Source organism: Carex rostrata, chromosome 13 (assembly GCF_964058835.1).
Source record: "Carex rostrata chromosome 13, lpCarRost1.2, whole genome shotgun sequence".
In the NCBI taxonomy this organism is placed as follows: domain Eukaryota; kingdom Viridiplantae; phylum Streptophyta; class Magnoliopsida; order Poales; family Cyperaceae; genus Carex; species Carex rostrata.
In genome coordinates, this window is record NC_135930.1 from 11750893 (window position 1) to 11771667 (window position 20775).

General features: G+C 33.3%; 3 protein-coding genes across 4 annotated transcripts in view; 1 reads left to right on the forward strand and 2 right to left on the reverse strand.

The window, feature by feature from the left end:
• LOC144564836 (Vacuolar protein sorting 55 (VPS55) family protein) overlaps window positions 1-7157 on the reverse strand; it is a 43285-nt gene extending 36128 nt beyond the window's left edge. The window contains exon 1 of the mRNA XM_078314450.1: window positions 7154-7157. The gene's annotated coding sequence lies outside the window, so the exon portion shown is untranslated. The remainder of the gene's footprint in view (window positions 1-7153) is intronic.
• On the forward strand, window positions 6117-11197 carry LOC144564833 (coiled-coil protein). Its single transcript, XM_078314447.1, has 6 exons — window positions 6117-6516; window positions 7518-7618; window positions 8018-8287; window positions 9405-9566; window positions 9735-9824; window positions 10790-11197. The coding sequence occupies exons 1-6, from the start codon at window positions 6176-6178 to the stop codon at window positions 10978-10980; spliced, it is 1155 nt and encodes a 384-aa protein (XP_078170573.1). The 5' UTR covers window positions 6117-6175; the 3' UTR covers window positions 10981-11197.
• A 3213-nt stretch (window positions 11198-14410) lies between these two features.
• ATXR5 (TRITHORAX-RELATED PROTEIN 5) lies at window positions 14411-20701 on the reverse strand. Of its 2 annotated transcripts, XM_078313790.1 has the most exons (7): window positions 20145-20701; window positions 19445-19531; window positions 19170-19217; window positions 18101-18327; window positions 17350-17450; window positions 16269-16481; window positions 14411-14924 (listed from the first exon to the last, which is right to left on the reverse strand). In XM_078313790.1, the coding sequence occupies exons 1-7, from the start codon at window positions 20446-20448 to the stop codon at window positions 14765-14767; spliced, it is 1140 nt and encodes a 379-aa protein (XP_078169916.1). In that variant the 5' UTR covers window positions 20449-20701; the 3' UTR covers window positions 14411-14764. The 2 variants fall into 2 exon arrangements, with proteins under 2 accessions (XP_078169916.1, XP_078169917.1); XM_078313791.1 differs by lacking the exon at window positions 19170-19217 and having other exon boundaries at window positions 20145-20652.
• Window positions 20702-20775: the final 74 nt, after the last annotated feature.

Below are 20775 nucleotides of genomic sequence, written 5' to 3' on the forward strand. Positions count from 1 at the left end.
AAAGATATAAGTTGATCTCTCCTCATAATTTAATTGGGTATTGCACTGTTTTGCAATTATAATAATTAGTGTTGTTACTAAAGAGCTTGTACACATGATCACAAGAACAAATTGAACAAGTACCTCAATTATTACCAGCATGGAGCTTCTTAATTTATATGGTAAAGATGTTGGCGTTCATATCACAAGAGCTATAAGTTGTTCTAATGACTTGCTCATAATTCTCTCACTAAAAGTTCATTAACAACTCGCTCATTATCAATTTGCTTGTTAACTTAATTAATGAGCCGAGCATGAATATACTCCAACTCACTCATTGAGAATTGAGTTACATGAATCATGTCACATCCAATCCCAAAATGTATCAAACCCAAATAAATCAGGTTTCTGCCACATCTAATCTCAAGTGTGATATTTACAGAGAATTGGAATTAAAGTGTTTGCAATGGATCGTAGGGCCTACACTACTCTCACTGTTATTCGAGACTTCATTTGCTGATATTCTGTTGTAGCATGTTTTTTGTTCATTGCAGCCTTGTAATAGAACTAAACACTCATGTGGTTTCTTGTTATATTAATGATAATCTACGGATTTTTGGTTAATCCACTTATTTAGTCAAATAATCAGTGATCTAGAGTTTCACCGGATGATGGCCAGTCCGATTCTGATAACATCAGAAAATACTGTGCAACTTTCCTTTTATGTCGTTGGAATAATTATTGCTACGTATTGATTGCGTATGCAGTACTGAGGAAATAAAGTTAATGGAGCGCAGCAATATAATTATTATACACACACTTTTGTACAGTAGTGTTAGTACTTTTTCACGTTGATTGATTGACAAATATTCATAAAAATGAAAATCACATCTCCCTTTTGTCTCCTAATTAACTTTCTTTGTCGTGTTTTGCCAACTTTTGTGGGGAAAATAATACTCCCTGTTATTATTCTGTGATAAAAACAATTATAATGATTATAATAATTATTACTGTTGTTACCAACTATTATTATATTATTATATATAATTGTTATTATTATTTTAATTCTATAACATATTGTAATTTGTCTCTTCTACTCAATTTCCATCATCGTTATCATCATCATTATAAATTATAACAGTTATATTATTATTATTATTATTATTATTATTACGATTATTAGTATTATGTTATTATTTTTAATACTTTTTATATGGTTTTTTTACTATCAAGCAAGCAAATCCTAAAATATTGAATGATTATTTTTAAGTATCAAACGAAGCAGTTTAACGTAAAGGCATAACGCATTCATTCCGAATGAGTTGTAAAACACATTCAAATTCAATTATGAATACGATTGGTATTGCCACACAATAATCTATGTATGAAAAGTTGCAGGCTTAAAATTCAGATATTTTTTTAGGAGCCTGATAATTGTACCTTAGACAAAATTTTCGAGCGTATCTCTCAAGTAGTTTAACAAAAAAAAAAAATTTCAATATTATATAACTTCCATTTCCAGTGCTAATATTCAAACATTTAAAGCTCTGTTTATAATATTTTACAATGCTATTCGCAAGTATTTAAACCTCTATCTGCAAGTATTAAAATTCTAAATATGTATAGTTTTAACTCCTAACTACTTTTGTTTTCAAGCCAAAAACGAAAAGATTCATTTCACCCACTTTTTTTTTTCTCTGATAATTCTTATTTATTTTCTCGACGATCCCTGATGAATTTTGCGAATTTAAAAATACGAACGTTTTTTATCCGATTTTCTCATTCAAATGAAATCCATGAAGAATAATTTTCGAGTTATATTTGTATTGTAATTTTTTTTACCACTTTAAATCTTTGTGACTTTCAGTTTTTTTTTTTAATTTTGCTTCAAAATAATTTAAACCTCTATTTACAAGCATATAAACCTCATTAATAACACTTTAAATATCTAGAATAAAACATATAAACCTCATGTACGAAGAATTAAAACCTCAACAATAACATTTCAAAGCATACAAACCTCAACAATAACACTGCATTTACGAATCATATAAATTAAACCTCATGTACAAAGAATTAAAACCTCAACAATAACATTTCAAAGCATATAAATCTCAACAATAACACTGCATTTATAAAACATATAAACTCCATGTACAAAGAATTAAAATTTCAACAATAACATTTCAAAGCATATAAACCTCAACGACAACACTGCATTTACAAGGCATATAAGCCTTGTGTACAAAGCCTTGAAAATTTTAATGGTTGTAGACTGAGATTTAAAAACTTGAAAATTTAAAGTCTCATGAGTTTTACTTTAAAATTACTTAAAAATATTTCTTCATAGATCTTATTTGAAAGATATAATCGAATAGAAAATGTTCGTATTTTTAGATTCATAAAATTCATCATGGATCGTTGGAAAAATAAATTATAATGATCAGAGAAAAAATAAAAAAGAGTGGGGTGGAAAAAATCTTTCCGTTTTTGGCTTGAAGACAAAAGTAGTTAGGAGTTAAAACTATGCAGATTTATAATTTTAATGCTTTCAGACAGATGTTTACATGCTTGCGAGTAGCATTGTAAAATGTTATAAACATAGCTTTAAATGTTTTGATATTAGCACTGAAAATGAAAGTTAGACAATATTGAAAGTTTTTTCTATTAAACTACTTGGAGGAAGCGCTCAGGTATAATGGCTCGGGGTACCATAACATTTCTTTTTTTTATTAATATTAAATAGTTGAGTAGTTTGACCCTCAACCTTTACCAAAAAAAATAAATAAATTATGTGTTCATCATTAAGATCCCTGCGTATTGTTCTATTCATACTTTTTTTTTTTTTAAATAATTACTTTTGCTGAATGCATGAACTCAATCAAAATTACTGAACATATGACAGTGACAAAATTAATGACGAAATTGTTAAATATTTTAAACTGGAAATATAATTGTTAAAGTTATAAAAAATGACGATAGGCAAAAATATTGGAGGTTTTTTATATGTATTAAAATTGAAAAGATATTTCAAGCAGAAGTTGATGGGGAGAGAGAAATAGCTTCAGTCAGATGGAGGCATGGAGCCATGGAGATGAGCAAATAAAATGATGGAGTTTTTCCGACGATTAATTAAGTTTGCAGTAAATGAAACACTGGAACGGAAAAATAGTGGCAATCCATCGACAACAGTGACTATATCAATCACCTCATTCCTCATCTGTGTTAGAACTTAGAACTAACAAATATAAATGCTTAGCCTTAATTATCTGTAGCGTTTTCTAGGCAGGCCGCAGGCGGATGTCTCTCGGAGATTTACTGTGGCAACCCTTGTGTTGTAACTACAGGCCCTATCTCGTGTAAAGATATTGACACAATAGAGAGAGAGTAGAGACCACATCTGATCGGTCCGTCTAATCAGCCGAAACCCTGATGGAGGTAGGGTGATGTGGATTTCCTTTTACAGAAAATCGCAATGATGTGTAAAACAAACAAGCAGATATTGATTGAAACTTAACTGGATGCTAACTGGATGCTATGGCAAATGGCATGCTGCTCTCAGCACTGTTGTTTTTGTCGGCGGCGATTAGACTCCTGCAGTCGCATCCTATTTATTTTAACTTTTATTTCAAATTTACAAATTAAATAATAATAAATTATTTACATAAAACACACGGATTGTTTTTTTTTTCTTAAAAAACAACAAGAGTCATTAATTCGGTCGTCATCCAACCTGGATCAAATTAATAGTTCTGTTTACTGTTTACAACTTTACACCACTCATGACATGAGATAGAAAATTTGAAAGAGTGACTTAACTATTGCTTCGATCCACCTCTCGTTTCAACATTAAAATTCAGGATGGATCAAATTATTACTTCGGTCACCTCCTTCTTTTGAATCACTGTTTTTTATGGTCCAAAAACAGTGATTTTGTATCTATCTAAAAAAAATATAAAATTTGATCTTTAAGTATATTTTAGTATGGAGATCTTGTTGAGCAGTTCATATTAACTATTTAAACTTTGAGAACAGAGATAAAGATGTGGGGTATAATTGAGACACAAAACCAATAATACATTTTAACTCTACTCAAATAATAAATTGATATTTTGTGGGGTACTGTGGTCCGAATTTTTTTTATATTTACCAATTTTATTATTGATTTCTATAAATTTAATAACTTACTACGTACGCACTATAATTTTGCACATGATCAGAGAAGTCATGCACAGATTGGTGATGCATATGATTTTCTACCGTCATGTACAACATCAAATCTAAATTTTACAAAAATCAATGCTAAGTTCTTAATCTTCAAATATTAAAGCGGTAATTAAAATAAATTCGGCACATGATTCCTATAACGACTAGTATAAAAAAAAAAGAAAAAAAAAATCTTACTTTTTTCTATGGACTGTCAAAAAAAAAAAATTGCAGATTCTTTCTCAACGTGTTTATCTTTTGAACGCCACAAGATATTACATGACAAGATGAATCATATACAATCAGATAAAATTTTGAATACGGATGTAATATGAAACAGATATTAAATGAATACAAATATGAAATAAATATTAAACTAATAGTGATATGAATAAAAATTAGATACTAAAATATAAATTAGTTAAAAAAAATATAAATATTCATATTTGCAACAACACTGGGATGGAAAGAGGATGTGTAGAGTCATTATTATTATTATTTTTAAAGACTACTTTTATTAGTTTAAACTTTTAAATAATAATAAAATAGTTAAGGAGGTGGATTGAAGAATTAATCAGACTTGGTTAGTAGACTAGACCTCAATTCTTTAACACATAATTTTGTACTGTACAGTCTGTAGTCTGTACTGCCTCATTCGTTCATTGACTGTCTTACTGGCAGTGGCAGTGGCAGTGGCAGATATGTTTCAAATTAAGGCGGCTTGCGCAATGCATACCAGTACCACTGAAGAACCGATGGATGACGGCTCCGCTCTATGTAGTAGTAGTACTGTAGTGTAAGCCTCACCCTCACATCAAATTTATAAAGATGCTCTGAACTGAAGAACGAATGATTTGATATGTAATGATAATATGATTTGATATTAACAAATATCACATCCGCAGTAATGACTTCATTAAGATTCATGCCCCCAACGCCCAGAAATTTTATTTCTATAAATATTGTAAGGTTTTTTTTAGAGAACTAAAAAGATGATGAAATTTTTTCGATGCTATAAAAATTGTACATTTGTTGTTTCTTTGAAAATGTGGTAGAAAGTAGAAACAACATATTTGATGCGATCCTTACCAAAGTATATAAAATTTCAACATAATATTTGATATGTTTTCACATGCATTGTATGAACAAACCATTAACCTTTGACTGTTAATTAGTTTGCTACAACAGATATTGGAATAAACAATTTGACAATAACGGAACACAGTAATAATTAATAAATTAATTTAATACTTTGAACAAACTGGATTTTTCAAATTAATAAATTAATTAATTTAATACTTTTAAGCTTAGCTTGGACCTTTTATATTGATTAAATAAAAGAAGTCGTTGGAAGTAAAACTATCCAGTAATATTTGAGAAATAATTTTTCCGGATTAATTAAATTAAATTTAATACTCTCGAAGGCCGCTGGCACTGACGAATTCATATCACCTGAGAGCCACGAGGCAACGGACCACCTGATCTATTTTGGTTCGAATCTAAACTCAAAATTTTGAGTTACCTAAGGGCCAAGGCTAAGAGAAATCGAACTCACCACTGACGGCCTAATGGAACGGCGTCCTCTCAGACTCAGAGTGCGTATCCCTTGACCCTTCAGAATAAAATTCGCTGCTATTCTTTTCATACTTTTTTCTTTATTTTTCTCTTTTTTATCTCTATACCTTTTCTCTCCGCTTTCTTTTTTCTCCTCTTTTAAAGAGAGAGCTAGACACACAAAGAAAAGCACAAAGCTTCTAAAAGCAGGAGCAGATTCGTATCCTGACCCTTTCCCTTGAGATATCTCATATTTTGCGTAACATGTCCTGTCCGTGCTTATTCATTTGGGCATGGGTTAGTAACTTAACTTAGTATTATTTGAGCTTTGAGATTCGTGTTCAAACCATTGATATTTTCCAATAAGTCACGTAACTAATAAGTAACAAAACGATTCGTCTCCTCCCTCTGTTAACTAATAAGTTAACAAACGAAAATGGAAAAATCAAATCAAAAGCAAGGTCAAGATCAAGGAGCCAAAACCCTAATGCTAGACGAGAAAGTTGAGAACTGGAGCGAGCATGTTGAGAACCTACGCGACAGCGGCGACACGGATGGAGCCATCTCCTTCCTCGAGCTCTTCATATCCCGCCTTGACGGCGGCTCCTCCACTTCTACCGGAGACCTCCAGTTGTCTGCCGCGATGAGTGACCTAGCCGATCTCTATTCGTTGAAAGGTTATACCATCAAGTCCGACGAGTTGAGGTCGCGCGCTTTCTCGGCTCGCTCTAGAATAAATGAAGAATCGTCTACTCCAATCGTCTCTACTAATTTGAGGTTTGATTTTGCATTTTATATTTCTCCATTAAAAAAAGAACACCATTTTGCAGTGCATCTGTTTCTGGAGACAAGGGTACTTAGCTAGAAATAAGGAAGGATTATCCTCTTTCACACTGGACAACGGTATCTAGTAACAATTCGTAACAAGTTCAAGTTCTGACCTTATTCTTAAAAATAGACCCACAACTGTCAATTTCCATTTTTTTCTTTATAATATAAAATGGAAACTGAGGAAGGAGGTCCAAATCATTATCTTTCAGAATGAGGAAGATCACAGACACCTGTTGATCGTTTTTTGTTTGCGAACCAAAAAGGAGAATCGCAGACAACGTCTGCGATTTTCATAGTTTTGAAAATTTTCTGATTTCAGATTCAATTCCACCACTTTAAGTTTCAATATTACTAAATATAAAGCATTGGAGACTGCTATTATTTCTGAATCTCCATTACTCCTGTTAGTCCTACTGGCCCTTTAAAAAATGACTAAAACAAATGGAGAATCTTGATTTGTTCTGTGCGAATTACTATTTACTGCAAAAAGGATAGCATCCATTTTGCGTCCAAATGAAAATAGTAGCAAAGTTACTTATCTTTAATTGTCTAATGCTAGCCTATACCAATCCACTAATTTTGCACTTCCACCTTCAACTGTCAACAAAAACTAAGCAGCTATATCTGTATCTACATCTGCTAGAAAACTGAAAGAAAGAAAACAACTGAGCTCTTTTAGTTAATACCAAATATTAAACCAGACCTGTTCTCAGCATCTTTTGAACCCCAAATAACAACAGAAATCCAAATAACAACAGAAATCAACCTCACTTATCTATCAAAATCTTGCAACTAGCTTAAATTAAGCTTTACTGACTTTAGTGTAAGTTTAACCTCATTACTGGTATGAATACCCCGGCCTTGGAAAAAGGGGGGAACAGTAGTTAAAGGAAAGTTTGATAACTTTTTTACTATTCATCAAGTAATTTCTTTTTTTGTATAATCAGGGTTGCTCAGCCAACAACAACTATATCTGTAAAAGAGAAGGACACAGAAGGATCAATACTTTTGACAACATCAAACAATGATGTTGAAGATAGTGAAGATGGTACTTTTTTTTTAACAACTTTTGACTTCTTTTTGAAGGTCGAATTCACAATGTTTTGCCCTTTGGATTTAAAATATTGTTTAATGATGCTATTAATTCAGAGTTGACGTTTGATATACTCATCAAATCTAGCCATGAGGTGAACGTATGCAAAGGAGTATGATTGCAACAAAATTAGAAACATGATAAAAAATTATATTAACACGTTACTTGCTGGTGGTGAATCTATTATCACAGTATCATAAATTGGGGTTTTAATCATAGGCTTTTTATTATTATCTTAACCATAAGCATGGGATGTGCCATTTTCACCTCCCTGAGTGGCAAGTTGACCCAAAAGTTAATTAAGAACATGTATCCTCATTTTGATATTTTATTGTTTTATTGGTTATATTTTAGACTGGGAGGTACTTGCTGACAAAGCAGAAACCGAAATAAATCTGCTCTCTCTAAAACCAAAAGCTGAAACCTCACTAGCTGAACCTGGCAATTTGGTGCATAAAGAAAAAGACCACAGTTCCCCTGCTCCAGATAAAAAGCCAAAAAGAAGAGGAAGGGGCTCTTTCCTCTACAACAATAGCACGTTATATAGCGAGATTCAAGAAGAGTACAAGGATGCCAATGACCCCATATTAGATTCTTTGAGCAATACAGAAAGAGAAAATGAAGGTACTTTTATTAGTAATCTTTGTTAAATTGATGTCTTGTTGCTATCGTGAATAATGATGGGCATATTTATCTTACCTGTTTGGCCTGAAGTCTGTTCATTTTTGTTTTGTTGGAGAGGCTTGGCGTATAGTTAAGCAATTAATGATTAATGGTAGATTGGTCTGATTGGAGATAATCAACTTCATGGACGTCGCTGAGAGTTCATGTAGACATTTTTTAGTAGAGAATTATCATGGATGGGAAGTATTTTGGTGTCATAACTTTTTGGTGCACAAGTTATTTGTATTAATATTTTAATCGGAAAATCAAGGAATACTAACTGGTAATATTAATATTCTTCGTGAAGCGATGCATGTGCATGAAAAAATTTGTAAATCATGGATTTTAGATGGTAGAAATTTAATACGGCCAAAAATGAACGGATCACTTAATTGCTACAATTGATTTTAATCTGTCATTTTATTGGCATCTTTTTCTTACACCAACCGGGCTTGAAAAATAATGAAGTTTTATATGCTTACATTGGTTTGAAGAATTTCCGAATTTTAAGTATTCATAATGAGATGTTGGCAGTTGTAGGACTAGAATCACCTCATCATGCTCTGCGTTTGGGAAAGTAAAAAAATGTCATGCTTCTCCCTAATCTGTTTTCTTCAAATGCCCAACTATTTCTCATTCTTGACTTTCTTTGGTTGCCATAAATGAGGGAAATGGGGGTGGCAAATTTGTATTTTTTTTTTTAAAAGGAACAGAGAAGCTGAGAAAGTTTATTTATGATGTTCCCATTTTATAGGGGTAAGATGGGATTTCAATTACACACTTCTTAGATCTTGTGGAAGCGTTCTTGGATCTTGGTAGTTCCCTTTTATGTTCTGTTACCATTTCATGTCCATGATTGACCAATTAAGGGTAAAGTAATGCTAATAAGCTTTATTAGAAACTCTGCCTCAGTTGTGGCTAGTTTGCAAACTGAGCTGTGAGCTCTAGTTGGGTTAAGTTGGTTGTAATCTCATTTTTTTTGTTATATTTTTGCAAAGGATAAGTTTGAATAGCTTTTATTTTGGCCAATGTTTACCGAATGATTACTCCCAATAATAAGTTGTTTGTTTATGTTCAGCAAATTTTGGCACAAGACATGTCCTGGTGCTATATGACTTACCAACAAAAACCCGCACTACTGAGCTAGAGAAGATATTTGAAGCATTTGATGGTGCCAGTGTCGCCATTCGTTGGTTCAATGATACTTCTTCCCTTGCTGTTTTTCGTAACCCTTCTCTTGGTAACCCCCCCCCCGCTCTCTCTCTCTCTCACACATGCGTGCGTGCCGCATGCACACATGTGCGCGCACATGCAGCTGACTCAACAAGAAATAACAAATTTTAATTTTTTTGTCGTTGATCAAGTACAAGTTACTGCATGATTAAAATGTGTGATGCACAAAATGCAGCTGATTCAGCAAAAAGTTGTATACCAAGCAGGTACAAGTTTCGGTGTCTTCATGATGATGATGAATTATTGCCCCAACTGAAACCTGGAGGTCTCTTTTCTCTTTCATTAATCTTTACATTTTTTTAATCATACTGAAAGAATTAATGACAGACAAGTAACTTATAGCTCCCTGATGAAATCCTACAAAGAGACAGTTTTAAAGAGTCTGTTTTAAAGGGGACAAACTTGGGTCCGATGCCCATAGGACTCAAACTGAGTTCGATGGGTTCCAAAACCGTCCGATCTGCTTTAAGATCTGTGCACGTCGCTTTAATATCCATGCACATTTTTTCAATATCAGTGCGCACGAATCTTAAAGAGGATCGGACGGTTTTAGAATCCATCGGACCCAAGTTTGTCCCGTTTTAAAGATAGGGAGCAAAATGACAGGCATTGCCTTTGATCTTTAACCTGGACCCAAACCTAAGAAGCAACTAACCTCCATAGTTCTGCTTATCAGAGAGAATGAGTCATCTGATTATTCAATGAATTAGAATGTTTAAAGTACATTTAGCTTCTTAAGTTTGCCAGTAATTGGTTCCTATGAATTATACATTGATTAGCTTGTGTTGGGTTGAAGTAATGGTAAAGTGTATTAATAAGGGAGGGGCATTATTAATCTCAATTTCTACCAAGGACCTTGTTGCTTGAATTTTTTTTTTTAAAAAGAAGAAAAAATATGGTGTTACTAGACATGAACATGAAATTATTGAATATATAAAGAAAAACCTGATATTGCTCTAATGCTGCCTGCCTTGAAAACACCAGCCCCCTCTTAAAAAATAAAAAATAAAATTTGGAGCAACGGTTGAACTGTATATAAGATAGAAAGGCATGTCAACAATCATATAAAAAGGGGTTTGTACCTGGTTGCATAACATATGCTGCTAATCGGGGGGAAGAATCATTTCCAACTATAAAGTTTCATTAGATGTAATGAAGATATTTTTTTATCATCGGTTTTATGTCCTGTCACGTCATGTCCTTAATGTTGCTGTTTTTTCATGACCAAAGATCTGAAGCCACCCTTTCCAAGACCCAAAACAAGTGCAAGGACAGCTCAGAGAATGATAGCTCAAAGCATGGGCCTACGTATCATCTCTCCTGGCAGTGGGGTCCGTGAGCACAAGCAACAAGAGCAGGAGAGGAAGGACCGAATTGTCACCCGACAATCCTTGCGCGAGGATGCCTGGGGGACTGATTGAAATTGTATACAAGATGGGATGAATATATCATGGCTAATTCATAGTCTCAAGATACCGTGATTATCTCTGCAAAAGCTGCCAAATTAACCATACTTTGACATGTAATTTGGTTCTCATAATTTGTGCTGCCGTTAATATGGTAATGGCATGTTCAACCTTTACTCAAAAAATAAATATGATAATTGCATAATAAGAGGAGTGATTTTGGCTGTTTTGACGAGACAATCTTATTTTTAGGCTTATTGACTAATGAAAAAAAAAAAAAATTTCTTAGATGTCTCCATTTTTACATAAAGAGAGAATGGTAGCATAGTTAGAAGAAAAAGTCTTAGGATTGTGGTTACCTAAAGGTTGAGAATTCTAGTTCTATTCATGTTATGAAACTTAGGGGTGTCAATGGTACCTTTTTAGTCATTTACCCGACCCGTATCGTATTCGATAAGGCGGGTACGGGTAAGGTTTTTTTTTCGTTAGCTTATTGAGTATGGATATGGGTAAGAATTTTTTTTCGTTAAATAAATGGGTAAGGATATGGGTAATGACTATTTCGTACCCGTTACCCTATAGGGTAATTATAAAATCAAAATATATATTCAATTCAATTTTCAACCCACTTAAATGTATACTCAATTTAATTTTCAACCCACTTAAATGTATATTCGTGTTTTTGAATTTTTATTCTTTATAAAAAATAATTTAGTTGGAATTGATTGCACATTTTTTTTATTTTTTTTTATTAGAAATGCAATTATATATGTGTTAAGATGAATGAGTTTTTGATGTTTAATTTGTAAAATATAATAAAACTAATTATTATACTAGTATTATCCGCTATTCATCCGCTACCGTTTCGTTACTCGATAATATTAACGGGTAAGGGTAGGGTAGAGTAAGATCAATTTTTAATGGGTATGGGTAGAGTACGAGTAAGGTCAATTTTAATGGGTATGGATATAAAAATGTCTCCAGCCGACCTATACCTTACCCATTGACACCCCTAATGAAACTTTCTAAAAAAAGAAAAGAAAATAATGAAATTATCTAAAACGAAAAAAAAAAATAGTAAGATGAAATTTATGTTGCTTACTGTACTAACGTGGCAACATGTAAAACAAATCTCACATTTCTGTTTTCTTTATAACCATTAGGACTTATAAATATAGAGTTTGGCTAATATAATATTAGTGTCATTTCAACTTATATAACATCAACTTTAAAACTTATCAAATCGATTTCGAACGACTAATCTAAACCGTTCAAACCGATTTACATTATGAGTGATGCGTTTATATACAAATTTTTTATATTTTCGAGTTATTTTAGTACCAAATCAAGCGGCAAAAATATTGAAAAATTAATGTATTAAAATTAATTTAAAAACTCACACATTTGACCGCTTAACTTAATACTAAATAAATTCGAAAAGTTATAAATTTTGTATGTAAACGCACAACTAATGAAGTAGATCGGTTTGAACGGTTTGGATTCACTGTTTGAAATCAATTTGATAGATTTTAGAGTTGGTATTATATAGGTTGAAATGACACTAATGTTATAATAGCCAAACTCATAAATATATGTTGTCGTGAATGATTTCAATCCTTTTCCTCTGTTAAGAAAAAGTCATAGGACTGTGGTTATCCAAAACTTTTTTGACAAAACGTCTTGGGATGGTAATTCTCTAACCTTTGTAGTTTTTTGTTTTTTATTTATTTTTATTTTAAGGAGCGATGTTTTTTAAGGCGTATTTGGCAAGAGTGGAATAAAGTAAAAAACAACAACTGAAGAATGTGGAGTCAAAAGGGTGCCAAGGAGTGTTGTAAAAAACGGCTATTTAGATCGATTAATCGTTGGTGACGATAAAATTGACACAGAACTTCCAGACTAATGGACCGATTATTTCCAGACTAATGGACCAATTATTCTCGATTAAATGCTTGGCGTACAATGTCCGTCCGACAAGCACATACCATTATTTACAACACTAGTGCTAAGCAGCCCCTATTAATTGTAATTTGTTAGTTTTACTCTTAAAAATTTTAATTTAAAAAAAAAGTTGTACTATTAGCCTCTCTCATAAAATAAAATTACACAACACTTATTTATCTAGCCCCTCTATCACAACTTTCTAGTTCTGCCTTTGATAGAAAGGATATTTATTCCAACCGGACAAGAAAGCGAGTTAAACTGGGTTTGAGATTTTGCAGTCAAACTTTTATTTATTTTTTTACATTTTAGTAACTAAAAAATCTAACCCAATTTAACTCGAGTAACTGCCTTTGATAGAAAGGTTATATTATGACTACAACCGTGTCTTATTGGGTTTGAGTCAATTTCTTATTTTGTGGAAAAAGCAAAATAGAGAAATTGATATTTTTCAAGAGAGAAAATTAGCTCATTTACTAATATTGTTCTACTCTTTCACCATTAACTTAATACGGCTAAAATAGTGAAAAATAAAGCATATTCTAAATTTCACTTTTCGTCTATTCCAATGATTTGATTTGCTAAGCGACCCCATGGAGACTGGATTTGTTCAAGGGTCACATTTTTGGCAGCAAATATACCGATCATAAAAAGATCAAGGCAGGTTTCGTGTATTTGTGATTATTCTTGCTAGACATGTATAGATCTAATTGTGAAAGCTGTTGCGTTGAAGAGAAATACAAGTTTTGGTTATAGAAATCTTAGAGTGAGTCTATGGTACTATGCATATTACGATTTGGCATTGTGCTACGGCTCTATATTTGAATTTTCAAATCCTAATGGTCGATTTGAACCATTATTGTTTTCCATATTAATATGTGTTTGGAGACCAAATTTTACATTTTTTTGAAATTTTTTTACTATTTTTTTAGATTTATTAAAAATCACTGTTTTTGGATGGTCCAGAATTTTCAGATCAAGTGATTTTCTAAATATCTAAAAAAATAGTAAAAAATTTCAAAAAATGTAAAATTTGGTCTCCAAACACATATTAACATGGAGAACAAGATGAACGGGTCGGATCGACCGTTAGGATTTGAAAACTCGAATATAGAGCCGCAGCACGGTAACAACCCGTGATATGCATAGTACCATAGACTCACTCATATATGTTGCATTTTTAAATCTTGGTTGTCATTTATGTTTGAAAAGTGCATATTTGTTCTTGTCCAATATCAGTTTACACTGTTCTTCGTTCACAAATTCTAAAGCTAATCTCCAGAATTCAGGTACAAAAACTTTACATTTAAACCAATAATTTGCTGATAGGATACTGACTAACCAAGATTGTATCATTGAAGATCCTTGATACATTGATGCATGATTTATTACGACCCAATGGATCAAAAATCACTGAACAAAATTACCAAATAATTTATATATAGTATTGTACAAAAATGAAGCTCGTGGTAAATTGCCACTTGTCTCAAAAGACAATTATATATAGTTTCAGCATAAAGTTGCTTAGAAGAATCAAAATAATAAGGTTTAGTATTATATATTGGCAGCATTCTCAGATTTACATCCTAAAAAATAACAAAACCTAATCTACATTTCAAACTAGGAAAAAGATAAAGAAAAAAAAAGAGGAAAGGAAAACTGGACGAGATGCAACACAAATTCTCTTCCTATTTTTTAACTTAGCAATCATCTAAATGACCCCAAATTGGGGGAATTAAAAACAGATTTCATAAGGCCAAGCTAATATGATCAAAACCGTTAGGTCACTTTTTATGAAAAAAAATGAATATTAGTCGACAGCTCGGCCAGCAATGTTAAATATGACATTAATTTAATGTCACACAAAATGATGGGTTGGGTACTCGTGCTCATGCCCGTTGTAGTCATAATATAACCTCTCACCAGGAGAAATGTCACGGCATGCCACCAATAAGACACGGCACTCGCCATCCACATTATATCTCACACATTTGAGGTTTTGTTTTTTCCTACCATCCCTATAACAAAATGTTGTTATTTACCTAAAGTTAAAAGGATTCAGAAAGATTAAATAATACGACTTTTTCATGTAATTCATGTTATATAAACTAGGTGATGAGTATAGCAGTGTAGTGGATGATGGTTAGTCTTGATTATCGAGGATCCTTAGTCCACATGAAGATGAATCCGAAACTCTGTATAATCGTCCTATGGCATATATCTAAACATGACCAACCGTGTAATTTCATTTTTCTTTTTAAAAACCATAAAAATATTGTACATTATAAACAGCAAAAAAATTTGGAAAAAAAACTGAGGATAATCGACATGAGTTTAATTATAAGGTACACTAGATGAATTTGAAACAAGCTAATATGTATCATATGCAGCACACGAGTTATATCAATTAGGTGTATAACTAAAAAAATAATGAATTTCAAAGAAAGATGTTGAACTGGAAAAGCATATTGTTTGATTATATCCACCTCAAAGCTACAGATTTCATTCTTCCAAACAGAAGCAAATACTACTCTCATTTGAAATGCAAAAGAAGCATTCAACCTTTTTTTTATTCTTTATTTCATACTTAATGGTCTTTTATTAACAGAGTCTCTAGTACTCAAGATGGATATCACTTACAAGTGTATTCTACATTATAATGTTTAATGACACAAGTCTATTTTTTTACAAGCCACTAACCTTAAAAAAAAGTCTATTTTTTTACAACTTTGGCATGCAAAATAATTACTCAACCCTCTCTTTGAATTATTATTATTATTTTTTTAGGCAGTCTTTTTACACATCCCAAGCCACTGAGACCTACCCTCATGTAACCCATATATGGAGAGCTATACCAACTTGGTTGTGAAAAAGTTAGTGACTGGGGAAGCTACATTGGAGGAATGAGTGTGCAACAAATTATCGTTTTTTGTCTTTTCTACTTTATTCTGTGGGGTTAATGTCAAAATACAAATAATACTCTATAACCCTTAAAATTGCTCAATCTATTCTGAACAGTTTGGTGTTAGTTCTTTAATTTTTATGTAAACAACTCAACAGGAGAAACTTGAGTAGGTTTGAAGAATTTGGAAGTGAAGGGTCTCATCATGATGTTTCCCCATGTCTTATAGAGTAATGTTCTCAGTTTGCCCAGATACAGTAGCTCATAAGTACATGCATGAAACTATGCCTGTGTAAAGTTTTTCCGTGGCCCAAATATTAAGTGGATTACAAAGTTGGATCCAAGTATTTGTTTCTTTATTTTCTTTTTTTCCTCCCATTTGTAAACACCCAAAAAAAAAAAGACGGAGGCTGTATTTAGCAAAAGTAAAAAAAAAAATAAATGAAAAATAAAGACTCACAAAGTATGGTTGTTGATGCCACTAATAAAGCGTGCGATATTTCCCCTCTTATCAGGGCAAATAACTAGACTGTCAGCAGGGTCCATCCCCAGGAGGAGCGTCATCATGCTGTCGCAATCATCAGTTTCACGGTTTTTCAGGTAATCCACATCCCCGGTATATTCTGTAATTAGTGTTAGGTCTTTTATGTGCCCATCAGCCTGTACCGTGAATCTGTCATTCAAAGAAAAAAAAAAAAAAAACTACATATTTAGTTTATAATAGCATGTGTGAATGTATGATTTGTTGAGAGTTGACAAAATGATGCCTAGCATTCCTCTGATGTAATGAAGCTATTTCATGTGAACCACTAAAGAGTCCCTGGAAAACTATGGATGCTGATGCAGCGTAGGAGGTGAGCTCCTTGTCTCTCTATGTAAATTTGAGGAAAACATAAAAGGAACAATTATTTTAGGAGTTGATTTTCAGTGGGTATGAATTTCATGTTATTTTTCAAATTCCTTCAAAGGAATGTGATATATTTCGCATTTGCAATGCCAGTGTAGTGACATTTTGAGCTTTCACAAGAGTGCAAATGGAAATTTGTAATTAAGCATTTGCATTTGTGTCATCATTGTATTATACTGAATTCATGGTTGAGAGAAAAGCCTCAGCATTTGTGTCATCATTTTAATTGTAATGCTGAGAAAAACTATCAATATTTTAGCAGTGGCGTAGCCAAGATTTGAGTCGGGGGTGGGCAAAAATATTAACAATTAAAATTTCATCAAAATATTAAATTACAAATTTGAAAACTACGAATTTCATCCAAAAAAAATAAGGGAGTGGACTGCAAAGAAATAGAAAATTAGACTTCACAAGGTAGGGAAAAAGAATTTCCAGGATAGGGCAACAACCCAATATCATATGGGTTTATAAAAAAAATTCAAAATTCAGTAGCTCCGCCACTGTGCCTAGTACTTCTTGGGGATGGGAGTGAGGTCTTTGTAGTGTGCCCGAAACGAGGGTGTTAAATTTTTGTTCGGAAATTTAAATCATCTAAATTTAAGTTAAAAAAATGAGAGAAAGAAAAGACATGTACCCCTCGCAAGAATCAAAAACAACCATAAGAGGGGGGCACTCTCCTCTTTTATACATGGCTTGGCAAAGCTCCAATGTTTCTTTGTCCTCCTTCGGTAAAACCTTGAAACAGAAAAGGAGGAAAAAGAATAACAGACACGGTATATAATGACAAAGTCTAACATCAATACCCTGTGTGCATGTATGAGGGTATGCAAGGGACACTTCAGCAAATGTCAAAGTAGCAAGTAGGTAGCATACAAATATCATGTCCACCCATGCAAAAACATACAAGATTTCTCCATGTGAAAGAAAGGAGGAATATTTTGTGACTTATTTGAGAAATTCAGATAAAAGTGTAAGGATAATCACGTCTTCACACAATTATACAAGGCATGTCCTTTATTTTCAAAAAATACAAGACATGTTGCCAATTGAGTACGCATGAGCTTGTATGTAATAAAATAGTTCATTAAAATACATTTGCACAATAAACCTGCTATAATTGATGTTGCTTACACATAAGCTCTCATTGATTATCATACTGGCAAAGAGACCCATTTACTAAAAGTAGATTAATCAAATTAAATATAATCACATTGTCTTCAAATCCCATAAGATTATAATCTTTCAAGTCCTTCACATTTCAATCACATATAATCTCCCTCGAGCAGCTTCCAAAAATAAGAATCTCTCTTATAAAACCTTAGGTTCTTTTTAGAAATATGATTGATAGTGATGCTTTTGCACTAACAAAGTAGTTGACAAAGTACCTGCATTCCTCCTTTCTCTAGACTAGCTCGGTTTTTGTACCGTGGGGCCATGCGGGGCACATACGTCAGTTCATTGCTGAACTCCAATTTCAAGGAAGTCAATGCAGTAGCAAGAGAGGCCATTTGCTGGAGCCTCCTTTCAGGATCTTCTGCGGCTATGTATGGCAAAAGCCGCCGCCTCCTTTTCTGTAGCACCAATGGTGCCCTTCTCTTTCGCTTCCTTCCATCTGGTTTTATATATAAAAATAAGGTGAGGAACTTTTCAGTTTTTTGAGAAAAAAGCCTGAACTAAGTATTTTTCTCATTAGTTAATAAACAAAAGAACATGAGATGATAGGTGTACTTGGGTATCTTCTAAAAAAAACTAGAAGCAAGGAATGTGGGAATATTTTCATGTTTAGTATGCAGCACAGATTTTCTAGAAATCAGGAACCATAATAAGTTTCACTCTGTTGCTGAGTGGTAATTTGAGTCAGGAAATTTTATATTGACAAGTTAACATAATAGAACCCTACTGTGGCCAATTCTTCTCATAGTGAGCTTTCATCAACAGTGAAAACTCTGCACTTCAGCATGCTACACCAACAATTTTTATTTGTGGAAGTGGAACTCCAGAATTCAAACTTTTTTTCTAGGCTCCGTGAGGAAATCTGAATAGTATTGTTTCTAGAATACAAGAATACATTTTTAAATTGAGTTTAGCTTAAACCTGAGGTACCTTAATAGCAATTTTTCCGACATTTCCACAAATGCTGATTAGATATTTTTTTTATTCGTTTTGCGTAAATTTCATAAATGGTCCTTGAAGTATTTCTCATTTCCTATTTTGGACCTTAAATTTTTTTAATTTTTCATTTTGACCACTAAAGTTTGCAGTTTGTACCGAAGTAATGCTATAATCAGCAATAAAAAATTTACATAGAAATCTATGTCAACGTCCATGCCGTGATGAAATTCATGGTAAGATGTATGTGAATATTATCTTATTAATCTGTGATGACAAGTCACTGTTAGTATCTATTTAATTGATATGTAACACAGAGGATCATAATTTTAGTATTCACATCACCTTTATTACTCATGTCATTGTGGGGCAGCTTTGACTCTACCTGTAATGCTGAACATATTGGAAATATTATCTGTTAGATGAATCTTAAAGATAGGGGACCAATTTTGGCATGAATTAGAAACTCCAGGACCAAAATGATGCTTTTAGAACCTTCAGCACCAAATTGGTAACTTAATTTGAGGTTACCAAATTGGTAATATGAAAAAGAAATAAAATTTAGATCATTAATTAGCTTCATTTGAGGTTACAAACTGGTAATATGAAAAAGAAAATACCTTCAGAGGGCTCACATTTTATTGCACTCGTTGAACTCTTTTGGATCCGGAAAAAATCAAGAATCTTCGGTTGAGTAAGGGGGAATCCTAAATTTGAACAATTAGCAACCACCAACATTACAAAAAAGAAGGTAAATGGTACTCTACTAAAACAACAGTTTTAAATTTCCATTGGTTTGTCTTGTTTATGCCTTAATGGGAAGTTAAACAATAGGATTAATACTGAAATTTGAGGCAAAAACTACAAACTTTTCCAAAAGGCTTCAAAGTATTTTTTTTATTTATTTTGAGCAAAACCATGATCCAGTAGAAGGGATTCGCTAGGTCAAAAATGAAAATTTCTTGACGAATAAAACCAGCACTGCTGCTAATTTCGAACAGATCCACTAGTTTAGTACAAGTCAGCAAATACTGAAAATGCATTACGTGCAATGAAACCAAGTGATAAAGAAAGTTATATCCTATCAATACAAACACCAAATGTATTGTTTTTCAATCTCACAATGCAAGACAAACAAATTGGTGGCACCTCTACTAGAGCTTACGAATAATTTAAGGTGCCAAATAAATTATCACAGAATGGATGCAGACATTGCCAATCTGCTAGACTGAAACTTTATCCTGCATGGAAGATTGGGGCCCTTCTTTTCCAAGACCGCTAAAATGCGATGTCAAATACAGAAATTTCACCATCTCTTACTTTTCAAGGGTTTGGAATCCTGGCATCCGGGGCAAAACCACGATCCCGTCGGAACCCTAACGACGATCGGTCGGAGACAGTATATGTGAAAGCCCTTATCGCAACCATCGCACAACACCAGCTCGCTCTCGCTATCTCCTAACCTGCACTGCTCGCACCTCACTTCAGAGTAACCTTCGCTCGTTACCGGGTCAACCTGTTTCGAATCCCTCATCACCTCCACCATGCTCCGAAACTTCCGCGCCGGAGGAGGCGGCGCCGCCGTGCGTTTTGTCCCGCGATCGCTCAGCACCGGGGGCAGCATTTCGGAATTTGGTTTTTTGGAGGTGGACAATTTTTGTTGTTGTTCTTAAATTGGGAAATTTCTATATTTTGGGTATTTTCATGAGGAAAATCTACAGCTGGAGCTACTGGTGTAGAGGGACTGTGGGATGAGCTGAGGAAGGTCAGGTGTAGCGGGAACCGGTGAAGTACGGAAAGAGAGAGAAGCTGAGAAGAGGTTGATGACGTGGCAAAACGGCGCCTCCAATGCTAACGTAGACTAGGGTTTTGTATTTGTCAGCGCGCAGCTGCCGATTTTTTTATTAATAGAAAATAAAATAATAAAATATCGAAAAAGTTATAGATTTTG

What these genes read in the sequence shown, in the direction of transcription:
- LOC144564833 (XM_078314447.1), top strand. Translation starts at nt 6,176, where the DNA reads ATGGAAAAATCAAATCAAAAGCAAGGTCAAGATCAAGGAGCCAAAACC. An exon ending in TACAGAAAGAGAAAATGAAG is followed by an intron (nt 8,288 to 9,404) that starts GTACTTTTATTA and finishes GTTTATGTTCAG; the next exon opens with CAAATTTTGGCACAAGACAT. An exon ending in GCCCCAACTGAAACCTGGAG is followed by an intron (nt 9,825 to 10,789) that starts GTCTCTTTTCTC and finishes TCATGACCAAAG; the next exon opens with ATCTGAAGCCACCCTTTCCA.
- ATXR5 (XM_078313790.1), bottom strand. Translation starts at nt 20,448, where the DNA reads ATGCTGCCCCCGGTGCTGAGCGATCGCGGGACAAAACGCACGGCGGCG. An exon ending in GGATTCCAAACCCTTGAAAA is followed by an intron (nt 19,532 to 20,144) that starts GTAAGAGATGGT and finishes GTTCAAATTTAG; the next exon opens with GATTCCCCCTTACTCAACCG. An exon ending in GGCATCAACAACCATACTTT is followed by an intron (nt 14,925 to 16,268) that starts GTGAGTCTTTAT and finishes ATTTTGTTATAG; the next exon opens with GGATGGTAGGAAAAAACAAA.